The 12361-nt window shown below is 46.2% G+C and overlaps 1 protein-coding gene across 1 annotated transcript in view; it reads right to left on the minus strand.

The window, feature by feature from the left end:
- The window catches only part of MYO1D (myosin ID), a gene marked incomplete at its 5' end in the record, with an annotated part of 101695 nt that overhangs the window by 80991 nt on the left and 8343 nt on the right, over positions 1-12361 (minus strand). The window contains 10 exons of the mRNA XM_010019378.1: positions 794-868; positions 2102-2172; positions 5400-5570; positions 6262-6376; positions 6457-6602; positions 7690-7893; positions 8723-8839; positions 9657-9752; positions 10682-10735; positions 12187-12352. Of these exons, the coding sequence (XP_010017680.1) occupies positions 794-868; positions 2102-2172; positions 5400-5570; positions 6262-6376; positions 6457-6602; positions 7690-7893; positions 8723-8839; positions 9657-9752; positions 10682-10735; positions 12187-12352 (1215 nt within the window). The remainder of the gene's footprint in view (positions 1-793; positions 869-2101; positions 2173-5399; positions 5571-6261; positions 6377-6456; positions 6603-7689; positions 7894-8722; positions 8840-9656; positions 9753-10681; positions 10736-12186; positions 12353-12361) is intronic.

Here is a 12361-nt window from a genome sequence, read left to right on the forward strand (position 1 = left end):
TGAGTTCATGGCTGCACCAGGTTGGAAGGGAGGTGAAGCAGCGCTGTCCATGCAGCTGCAGGTGATTTTATGCTGACTTCTGCCTCTGAGCAAAGTCTTGGAAAGGTTGAGAGAGGCCACAAGTACAAAGCCTGAGAGCACAGTTAATGCCAGCTGCCAAGGCAAACAGCTTTCTGGGACACTGACACATGCACACACATTCTGGGAGGATTTCCCATTTGCTTGTCAAAGGCAACTTTGACCTCAGGAGTATTTTGAACACGTGGCTGCACAGTAGAAGTTTTTCATGTCACTGCACATATGAAAAGGATTCAAATCTATTTGCCTGGATTTTGCCCCCACCCTTATACCTTCTCCTAAAACCGGGACTTGTAACGGGGGCCAACAACGCCTGTTGCTGATTATTCAGTATCTTTAGCATTGATTAAAGAGAGGGCAGCAATGATACATTTGCAACCGGTCCAAAAACGCTGGTTAATGACAAACGGAGCAGCAGAGGTAACCTCTGCACAGCTCTCTTGATTGCACAGCAAGTTGTTTTCTAACCAACACTTTCAATTTAGTTCAATCAAAGGTTAGATCAGAACAAACCCAACAGAGACTAAGGCCTTCGTCCTGCAAAATCAAACTCTGCAAAGCTCAGAGCCCAGAGCAGTGTGTCTATTCACATGCACTGCACACCCAGCAAAGGCAGCGTCAGTGCAAACGTCAGCCTCTTCCAGCATCCATTCTCTAAAAAAAGGATTCTGACAGCTCAGATTTAAATTCACCTCAGTAAGATTTTTATTCCTACCTGTTGTACATGAGGCGCTTGAAGTCTTGAAATAAAGTGTCCTTGTTTTTATCAATAAATCCAGTGACTGAGTAACTAAAACAAAGGATAAGAGAGTTCATTGTAAAGAAGCAAAGTCCGTCTCTGAGCTGCTGTATCAGTGTGGCAGCAGCATCCCTGCACTCCTACAGCCACAGCAGCTGCTAATCAGGAACCCAGCTCTGTTTCCCAACCTACCACTAATTTGCTGCATGAGCACTGTGCGAGACTGAGCTCTCAGCCCAGCTTCCCACCTCCAGCACAGAACACCACCCAGAGAGGTTCAGGATGCGACCTGAACTCTGCAGCACCATGGCCCAGACACCCAGCAGCACCTGAACCACTTGGAGAGTTACATTCACGGCTTCTGCCTCCAAATTCAGAGCACGTGTTTGTGTTAAACCCTACAGGAAGGAAGTTTTATTTCCCAACATGTCTAGTCTGCCTCTCTCTTGCTGTCATGGAAGACTCTTTAGTAGGAGACTGCCTGAAATCAAGAGCTGCCTATAACCAGTGACAAGGGAATTCTCTTGGAAATCAACACACATGTTTTGGACTGTCTCCTTCCTCTACTCCCACAGAAACACCACCCTGAGAGAGAACCATTTTGGAGTTTCATCCCTTCTCCAAGACTCAAGACAGACAGCTCTCTGACCCTCAAGGAAAAGCTCCCAAATCTCCCCATGCAGTGACTCCCACTCAGCTGCTTCCTGAGCTTCAGATCCCACCCTGGAAGCAGGCACTGGGATCTAGAACCCCACAACATTCAAATCCCTGCATCAAGCCATCCCCACAGACAGCGTCACACACCACAGAGTTTTGGAGGCTTCAGGTAAAGACAACTTCACAGCCTGAGTGGGGAGGGCTCTGTGCACCCATTCTGCAGTTTAACATGACCCTGTATTTTGAATCTGCTCAAACCAACTTGAGAATTCAGAGCCAGAGCTTTATATAATCATACCAATGTCTAGACCCGTTTTTATTAGCTCAGTACAGCTTTCTCGCATGAACAGTGCTGGCTTTGCTTTCCTCCTTTTTCTTGGAGCAATGCTCTCCCCTTAACCCCTCCCCATAATGTTTTGTTTCCACTTCAAGTACAAACCCCATCCTGTGTAGCAAGAAACCAGCATTAGATTGAACTGATGAGCGACTGCTGCACTCTGTAATTCTGGGTGACAGCTCTTCTGCTTCCACCAGCAGCAGCAGCATTAAATTAGAATGTTGTACCACTTCAAAGCTGGCTCCGAGACAAAAATAGAAGGTGCAAGTTTCTTTTGGAAGGAGCCTTACATCACATCTCCAGCGTAGTGCTTGATCCGAAAGTCTCTGTCGAACTCCAGCGTCTTGTCAGTGGCACAAAGCTGAAACCAATTCACACCCGTTACAACATCACCCCTGGACTTTCATGCATTGGAAATAGAAATGGGAACTAGAGTTATATGCAAGCGTAGATGTGAAATCCAGTCAGGACTCTGTTTTGTAGGATTTTTTCATGGATGCATTATAAGAATGTCCATTTGTACAGACTCAAGCTGCAAGAGCCTACAGTGGTTAATGCTCCATCCCTGGCAGTGTTCAAGGCCAGGCTGGCCAGAGCCTCGGGTGACATGATCTAGTGTGAGGTATCTGATCCAGGGGATTAGAACTAGATGGTCCAACCCAAACCATTCTATGAGTCTATGATCTTCCTTTATATTTTTTCCCATTACATTATCACTCCTCAGCAAAGAAAGGAAGCAATCAAAAAATGACAGAAATGCAGCAAAAATACAGTAACACACACAGAGAAAAGCCAGTATTTATAGTAAATGATGGGCCCCAAACCGTCCCATTCCTAACCCAGCAAGCATCTTAACTACCCTCCATCTCAAAAAGGACACAGGAGAACTGGAAGAGATTTGCTGAAGGGCAAAAGCGATCAACAGTACTGACTGACTGCTACAGGAGGAAAGGCCAACCGAACTAAACCTCTTTGGGTTAAGAAAGGAATGCCAGGAGATAATGGAGATGATGTATTTGAAGACAGCACCCCGTGTTTTGCTGCTCAAGAACTAGGAGGCAAGAGATGTAACCTAAAAGGGAAGAAGGAGGAAAATGGGAAGAAAGGAACTCTTCACTATGGAAGTCTGTGTCAATTCAGAAAGAAAAAGAAGAAAAAAACCCTTTTAAGGACACCAGCTCTGATTCAGGAGGCTCCCAGACTGCAGGTCACTGGAGACTGGGAGCATAACATACTATCATCACGTCTGTCCCATATCCTTCTCTCACTTTAACATTCACTATCACCTACTACATTGGAAGATACGGCAGATGGACGAGAATGGACCTTCTGATACTCTGCCCTTCACAGTGAGCTTGTTGAGATTGACACCTTCCAGAATCTGAAGATTTAGCAATTCACAGCCTGTCTACAACTGCACTTGATCCTTCCAAAGTATAAGATCAACTGAAAAGCTCAGAACTTGAGGCTGAGAAAATGAACCTGGGATACTGAGAAGTACTATTAGAACAGTTTGCACATCTACAGATCTAGATCAGAGAAGGGCAACTCTCCTCTAGGAACATGAATTTTGCCCCTGTTTTTCCTGGTTTGCTTGGCTCTCACCAGGACAACCAAGCAGACAGCAGCAGACCAGACATACAGGACATAAACTAGGACACTACTATTTAGGGCACAGCAGCCCATCAGAGCTTATCCACATGGAACCAGTGTGCAACATGCTCTACAGGGGAGCAGCGAAGCATTAACTCAGGCTGAAAGATGGGAGCTGTTCCCACAACACATCAGCACACACTTTAACTCTTTAGGAACAGCTTTGATCTATGCTGAGCTTTGTAGTATCCAGACAGTCTACAAAAGCAAATGACGAAATGAAATCAAGTCCTTTGTTTTAATTCAAGCTTGGAAAGCTCAGTAGTTCTGGATGGGATGGAGGAAGATCCCTTAGATACAGTAAAGGACATCTGCAAAGACACAAGAGGGGGAAAAATAATTCTGATGCTGAGAGTTTTATGGGTCAGTTTTTCAAGGCTATATTGATTTGAACTAGAAATTAGCAAGCCAGGAAGATACATCATACCCTCCATCACCATTATTTATAGCAGTATTCCTTGTTCCCCTCTCAGGCTGTGCAAGCAGTTTCCTGACAATGCCACCTCCTGCTGAGGAATGCTGCAACTGGCAATATTTTCTTCTAATGGTTTCTATGTTGTTCAGGGACTGCTGAAGGTAAGGACTCAAAGAGATTCATTAGGAATTTTCAGTTTATAGCATCCCACATGCTTTGTGAAATTCAGCCCTTTTCCCCCACTGCACCAAAGGACTTCCTGCCCTCTCCACGGTGGAACCACTTCACCTTCACAGCCGTGGGACCAAGGACAGATCAGAAACTGAACTCCTTCCTCCACCAGCTTACATCTGTTGACTAAACAGCTCCAGAAGCTGGACCGCTTCCCACACGACCCCACTGTGGAGGATTTAGGAGTTCATCCCCCCAGGCTTCACTATTCACTATCGTTAGCGCTACTAAAGGAAGCAATTTGCATTAAAACATAGAAACCCCAGGCTAGGCTTCATGAAAAGCCTTGTTTGCAGGTGAGGTTACTCACAAGACACTGTGCCTAACTCAACTCCTGCTTCAGCAGCTAAAATCTAAGTTAACCCTGAGCAAGGTTCCATCTGCCAGTGGCAGGTGAGATGTCAGGTGAGCTGCAGCTAAAGGGCACTTCAGGAAAGCCACGGCTGGGAGGGAACAGTGGTTATTCTATTCCCATCCCAGCCTCTACCCAAACAAGCCACATCCAGACCTATTGTTTATACTGAGCCTCCCTGGAGCAGCCTTTAGCACAGATCTTACACAACCATGCTAATTTTGTATTTCTGACCTACATAAAACATTGTGCTAGGGTGGGAGGGAGACGGGGGGCGGGGAGCAGCATTCCCAACGATGCATTTCAAACGTTTCTGAGCTGAGAGACATCAATAAATTAAAGGTCTTTATTTGATTCTGTGATTAATCAGGCTGGTGACGATGATTTCAATATAGCTGCCAAGCCAGGAATAAATCAAGCCTTTTCATCTGTACATTCTACCAAAGCCAAAGCAAGGCGAGGGGCCCGGATGCTCATAGGAGCAAGAGGAGACGAGCGTGTTCTGCAGCCAATGGTGCTGAACACCCGGCCCTCAGTGATCCTGCAGAAGTGTGAATAATTTCCCTGTCACTATGTATTAGAGCAGCCTGGGCAGAGCACCACGTGTGCTCAAGCTGCACATCCATTGGCCACAGATGACATCATGATATGTCAAAGCACCGGCTCCCACTGCTTTTATGCTCGGAATAAAACGGATCTCACATTGGACATGCTGGAGCTCCCTCTGCTGGGAATGGGGCTGCCCGACGTGACCTAAACCCAGCTCCAAGGGCTGGAGCTGCCGCAGCTCTCACGCATTCCATTTCATACTCGATGTCATGATTCCGGCCTCAGGCACCTTTCAAGTGGCTTTTCCCTGAAACCGTTTTTCCTTATTCCATTCCATTTTCAAACTAGAAAAGGAAAGGAAGGCTTGAGGGTACAGAGAGCGAGTTACCTTTCTGCTGGAGAAGTGAGCGTGCTTCCCCAGCTTGTTGTTAAGAGCCTCGAGGAACATCTCATCTGTTACTTTTCCAACATTCATGCAGGCATCATCCAAAATGGAGATGATCCCTTTGTGCTGCTGCTCCACCAGGTCGACGATGACCTGGTTGTTGAAGTAATCGATCTGTAACAAACAAGGAATGGGTAAATTTGTGATTTGGGTAGCAAACGAGGAGCACAGCAGTGCTGGCCTCTGAACAACAGGTACCATGTGTCTGACTGGCAGCACAGGGCTCACTGTTCACAGGGGAAGGAGTGAGTTTCAGTGTGCCAGTCAGTGATTCAGAATCAAGCCAGCCACTCTGCTACCACCAACGAGCAGAGAAGGAGATTTTTCCAACACCTCACATAAATCTCAAGATCTTTGCTAAAAATCAACTGTGACAGAATGCACTTTAGGATGTCTTCTGAAATCCAGATGTGCAGAGCCACCCAGTGAAAACTGACATTATGAAAGGCACTTGAACAGGAGAAACGAAGATTTTTACACTTTAACATCTACGACTAGACAAAACACATACGCACTCAGAGCAGAAGCACACAGGGATGTGTGTGGCACCACAGACATGCCACAATATGCTTTAACTCAGACCTGGAGTCACTCATTTTCCCATGCCATGGCAAAGGAAGAAGCGTGGTGAGATAATTGTGAGCTTCTGCAGCCTGGTTTCCAGATAGCAAGTGTGACAGTGCAGCTGGCACACAGGTCCTGTTGACTTCACCAGGAGCCTACATGTGGAGCAACTGTAGATCTGGGCCTTATGGAGGTACACCGACCTCAGACCAACCTTTCCCTCCCCTGCCAAATCACTCACATGCTTCCAGGGAATTCCCTCTCGCTGGTACTCTTCCTGCTCCTGCTTTAGAACCAGCTGTATAAAGAGCTGCTGTAGCTTTTCATTGCAGTAATTAATGCAAAATTGCTCAAAGCTGCAAAGACCAGAAGGAAAACAAGCATGAGTGTTGTGGGAAAGGGGAAGGCACCTCAGTGTGTCTCAGCAACAGCTCACCTGTTATTGTCAAAGATTTCAAAGCCATAGATATCCAGGACTCCAATGACTGTGTTTTTCCCATGTACTGTAGTGTCATAGTTCTTCACTTCAATCACATCATTGATGTGTGTCACGATCCAAGCGAAGAGGCGCTCGTAGATCGCCTGCCAGGGAACAGACACTGAGGAGTTCTGCCTGCATCTGCTGCAGCTCGTTCTGGTAAATGCAACACGTGGGGCTACAAAGCCTAATGCAAGATGCTGCCCTAACCACACAACAGCTCCAGATAACATCCTGCTCCAAGTGAACAGCAGTGACATGAAAAGAGTGTTTCTTGTCTTTCTTCCCAAACTCATTTACTCGCAGTGTCAGCCCCAGGGAGGTCAGCAGGTACAGCAGCTCCCCTCAGTTGATTCCAGTCTCCTTTTCAGCTGCCTAATAACTTCCTTTCTGAGAATTACTCAACAACATTCAAGAGCAAGTGAGAGGTCAGCTATAGAAACCTAACAACTGAGCACAATGGCACCAAGATATTCCTGTTCAACTTGGAAAAAGAAGATGTTCTGTAGGCATAGGCATCTTTGAAGTGTCCCTGTTCAAAATGTACCAGGAAGCTGTGCAAACACACAACCTTCAGAGAACAAGTTAATAACCAAGGATCTTCATCACTTCATCTGATCTTCCCTTGATTTTTTAGCAAAGGAAGGACAATTGTCACTCCTTCTCTCATCAGTATCCTTTGCAAAAATAAGAGAGCACTTCAGGTTTCCAGCCTGAGCTCAAGGTGTTCCACTCTCTGCTCTCTGAATTTAACTGCTAAATGAACTCCAGAATCACACTGCACAAAACATTCAGGCCTGTACAAAGGATTCCTTTTGCAGGGATCAGCAAGCCAGGCTGGCAGCTCCCTCCCCTCTCTCTGCTGGCTGGGGTCAGGCTGTCTCAGAGCCAGGGAAGGTGCTGCTCTGCAACCCTCCTATGGAGCACAGGAGCACATACATTCAGGAATAAACCCACACGAAGCAGAGGCTTCCCGTGTCTCAGCAAGCACCGTACTCACTGGATCACCCAGGAATCCTACTGGCACCTGAGCATTGAAAAATATGCAGTTCAACACTGAATGCCTTCCTCAGGAATCACCATTCTTTGCTGTACCAAGCACAACCCAACCAAAAGGCAAAAGCAGAAGAAATGCACCTGAGTTACTGTCACATACAAAACTGGATGCAGAGAAACGAGATTTAAACTCACTTTTGCAAAGGCATCTCTGCCATAGGTGGCTTCTTGTTCAGTATGTTGTTTGTCAATGACATCCCGACCTGTAGCGACAGTTCTGAACAACAAAGCCTTCTCCACCATGTCCGATTTTGTTGACAGCAAGTCTGCAATGATGGACACGACCTTGCTGTTCTCGATCACAGGCGTGTCACCATCCACAGAAAACTTCAGGTTCCCCTGCAAGAAGCAGCAAGAGACTCAGTTTCTCAATCTTGCCTTTTCTTAACACAAACCCAGCCCAATTTCATCCCTATTCCACCTGCTATTCAAGCCAGGAATAAGTAGCAACACCACTGCATGATCTGCAGGATTGGGGGCTCTCACCCCCTGCCTGCATGGCCTGGCTCTGCTCTGCCTCTGCTCCTGCCCCAGCACTGGGGCACAACTGCCCCAAGAGGGAGGAAGAATTGGGAATTCCCTCGTCCTGCCTACCTGCAGTGCCTCTCTCCTCAAGGAAGCATGAGAGCTACAGGGACACTGCACAGGGTGGGAGGCTCTCTGTGGGTCCCAGGAGAATGCAGGTGAAGGAAAGATTTCTTCAGTATCAGAACTCAAAGGATTAAGACATTTCCTGTATCTGGCTGTGTTCAAGTCTCCACCATGAAGTGAAGCACCATTTCCCCAGCAAAACCACAGTGGTGATGGTCAGCATGACAGCAAAAGGGGACAGAAGGATTGTGAGGTGAGAGCTCCCTACCCCCTCACTGCCAAACCCACACAAGTCCTTTTCAGAACATTTAACAGCTCCCAGTACTTAACGCTACGTCTGGTTTGGGATCTGGAATATGCAGGAACAAATGTCAATTTCCATCATTACTGCAGTGCCCTATTTCATCCTATTTCACTCACCACTGGAACAGTTCAGCTGTAAACTATATACAATTTTCCAACCAACTGATCTTCCAACTGCTTCTGCAGCAAGGGAATTGGAGCTGCTGGAAGCACAAGTGCCCTGACCCCTCCTGAAGAACAGCCTACTCCTACCTGCAGAGGGCAGAGAGCTCACCAGGTGAAGGATGGCCGCCACGATTTTGTAGACAGTCTGAATCTCCTCTTGCTTGAAGCCTATCACTTTCATGGCATCAGCTACTGCTTTGAACTCTGCACCATCATTGATGGAACACTGAGGGGAAAAGAGAGGTGTGGGACATGAGGGGCTTAATGGAGAAAGCCTCTGGGCTGGTTTGCCAGAGAGCATCTCAAGCAAGCGGTTAGGAAATCCAGGAGCTTTTGTCTGGAGCCTCTTTCAGAGGGACACCACTAGGGACAGCTCCAGACATACTTAAAGTGTTCAGGACTTTGTCCTAGAAACATTATGGGTTTGTTCCCTTCTTCCGTGCTCAGAGGTCCCCTTGAGGATAAGGCAGATATGAAGAATGAATGGCTTGGTACCTTCAACAGTCTTACTGTTTGAGCCTCCTGTAACGAGCCCTTATGGCTTTTTAGTCCGGAAAACAGCTTGTTACCCATCATCATAGAATCCCAGAGTGGTTTGGGTTGAAGGGACCTTAAAGCCTATCCAGTTCCAACCTGCTGCCATGGGCAGGGACACCTTCAACTAGAGCAGGTTGCTCCAAGCCCCTGTGTCCAATCTGGCCTTGAACACTGACAGGGATGGGGCAGCCACAGCTTTGAAGCATGAAAAGTCTGTCACTGGTAACAGGTCTAATATCTATGCCTGCATTCATTAACAAAGGTGATGTCTCTCCTACTACATTTTACTGCTTTTTATAAGCAGGCACAAGTAGGCACAAGTGTAGCATGTACACGTACACACACACTTTGTCTTTGAGGGCCAGAAACTCCATTGCAAACAGCACATTGGTGTCACTTTTCCATATTCATCTTGCAAATATTGGTCTCAGCTTCTGCCAGCTCAGCAGTACTTGGAGTATTCCAAGAAGCATCTACAATTTTAAGCCAGGTTACCTCTTACTCACCTTTATCTGTGCTCCAGGACAGATGTAGTTGTAAGCAGATGCATCCTTCTGTAGATGCAGAGAACGTAACATCTGGTCAGACCCCCCCTGGAGCAGCTGCACAAAGAGCAGTTTAAGACAAGGTGAATGAAAGAAATAAAATCCTTCCTTTTTCTCTTATTTATCTGCTTAACAAGTAAAATCATAAAATCATCAACTTAGTGCTATAGGAGCAGCATCTGGAATGACAGCACAACGTGAGCAAAACACACAGTGTGCATCGTGGTAGGGCTCTGACCACCAGAAAGTGTTTTCCTAAATGACTGTCCTTTTGAGTGACACAACAGTTTAGAAACCCAGCCTGAACCTCTTCACAGAGCAGACACGTTTCCATCTGTGACATGCCACAGCTGTGTCTTGGCAAGCACAACTACTGCTACACACAGGGGCTTGCCAACACGGAAATGGCACGTTCATGACAAAGGTGCTAACACGCATCCTGGAGTAGGGAGTAAAGGGGGAAAATAAACAAACCTGTGTTTGCCTCACTGCTAAACTGAGAATAAAGGTTATACCAATAGGTTATAGTAATAGGCCAACCATTTCCCCCAAAAGACACACAAGGGAACCACTATACAATATGGAAGACATTAACAAGACACACACATACACAAAAAAAAGAAGAAAGCAAACTCGGTGTCATAAAATTACTTCCATATGGACTGAAGGCCTCAAGAGAAAATAGAGGGATTAGACTTATTACAAATAAAACAGTGAGTCAAAGTCCAATATTCCACCAGATTTGTTTAGTTAGCCTCCTTTTAAGTTTACAAATGTGTTAATATGGGACTGGAGGATAGAAGAAAATAAACCTTCCCATGCTCCTTCCCCAGACCAGGCCTTGTCAAAGAGTTCAAGAACCTCAGCTCACCCAAGGTGTAACAACAAGGGAACCCTTCACAAAGGGGGTGAAGGCTTTGAGTGTTTTGCCTCTCATGTCTGGGAAAGGTGAGGAAAGTCTCTTTTGCCAGGAAACCAATACAGACCTGGTAAAAAGAGTGAAAGCTTCGCTCTCCTGCCTGCTGCACAATCACACGAGACTGCAGGGAAACAGAACACAGAGATGAGTATTCCTGGATGTGGGCATCCTGCTTCCCAGCCACTCCCCCCCCCCAGCCACCGATGCATCGCTTCACCCCTGCCAGGACACCCCCAAACTAACCTTACTTCATGGAAGTCTGTAACAGGCACCGTTAGCTACATGTGCCCATGGAGAGGGAAGTCTATGATCAAAACTGCTTTCATGGAAATGTCAAATAAAACATCATTTTAGTTCAGGAGTTATTTAGTTGGTGGGAATGAAAAACAGGACTCTGCAAATAGGGCCATAGTTAGGATCTTATGGCAACCTCTACATCCCCAGGACAGGCTGGGCAGCAGCACCCAGCCACTGCACAAGCAAATGCTCTGCTCGTACCACAGGGGCCCTGCTTTAGGGAGCAGGTGATAGCTCCATCTTCAGAGCACCCATTCCAAATCAGTGTAAAACAGCACAAAAAAGCAGCAGAAATTCAGTCAAGCAACACTACCTTATTTCATGCTACAAGTCTGAACTAGAGAGAACAACACCGTGTGTGTTCCTGCAGAGTGCAAACTCACTGCCTGTTAACTTGCTGCTGCTTGGACCTGAACCTCAACTGCTTTCAAAATGGAAACCAATTTAACCTGGTAGAAGTCACGAACATGAAATAAAGGATGAGGATTTAAGTCACTGCAGCTGCAGCCCTACCCCTTTTTTGCGTTAAGGCATCACATGTTAAATGTTTGGGTTTGTTGTTTTTGTTTCTTAACATAAAGTGTTTATTCTGAATACAGACTTCAGGGAAATAAAGGGAAAAGTAAAAAAAAACACAAACAAAAAAGCATGTTGTGAGCAGATGCTGTCAAAGGGATAAATCGAAGCCAGACGTGTGTCTCTCACATAAGAGCTGTGAATAGATCACACCCAGCTTCTCTGGGGAGTTTTACATAATCCAGTGTTTTCAGCCACCACTTAATGACATGAAAAACCCAATTAAGCTCAGGATCACCGGAATAGATAAAACCAAAGTTCCTGAAAGATCTCACAAGGTTATTCCAGAACACTTCTCACCCTACCCTCACCACTTACAGTGCCACATGTCGGCTACTTCTATTCACCCCTGAGATCTCAGTATGGCAACTAACAAAGAAGGAGTTTTGCAGACCTTAAGTTGATCTCAGGTTTTGTTCTGGATACAAAGCACATAGACCTATGTGCCCATAAGCTTCTGAGGAGCACTGGTCCTTTAAGAGGTGAGCTCTGACAGTGGGGGTGCTGAAATAAGGGGGTGCTGCCAATGATTCAGCAGCATTTCAGTTACTCTTGAAGCAAAAGAAGCCTTAGATTGAAGGAGCCTCTCTGCCCTCATGTCACCTGCTGACACACCACGTTTGAAAGGACTTTTCTGTTGGCAAAACACACATTCCAAAGGTAACTACACAAAAGCCTCTAGAAGTGAGGGTGGTTTACCTTTTCTAGTAAGTAGTTATTGATATGCCCCCCGATTGGGTCTCCTTTGAAATCAAAGTTGATATCCATGTATTTCCCAAACCTGCTGGAATTGTCATTCCGGTTTGTTTTGGCATTGCCGAAGGCCTCTAACACACAGTTGGATTTCAGCAGTATGTTCTTCACTCTGGAGCAC

The sequence above is a fragment of the Nestor notabilis genome, unplaced genomic scaffold, assembly GCF_000696875.1.
Source record: "Nestor notabilis isolate BGI_N333 unplaced genomic scaffold, ASM69687v1 scaffold3988, whole genome shotgun sequence".
NCBI lineage: Eukaryota > Metazoa > Chordata > Aves > Psittaciformes > Psittacidae > Nestor > Nestor notabilis.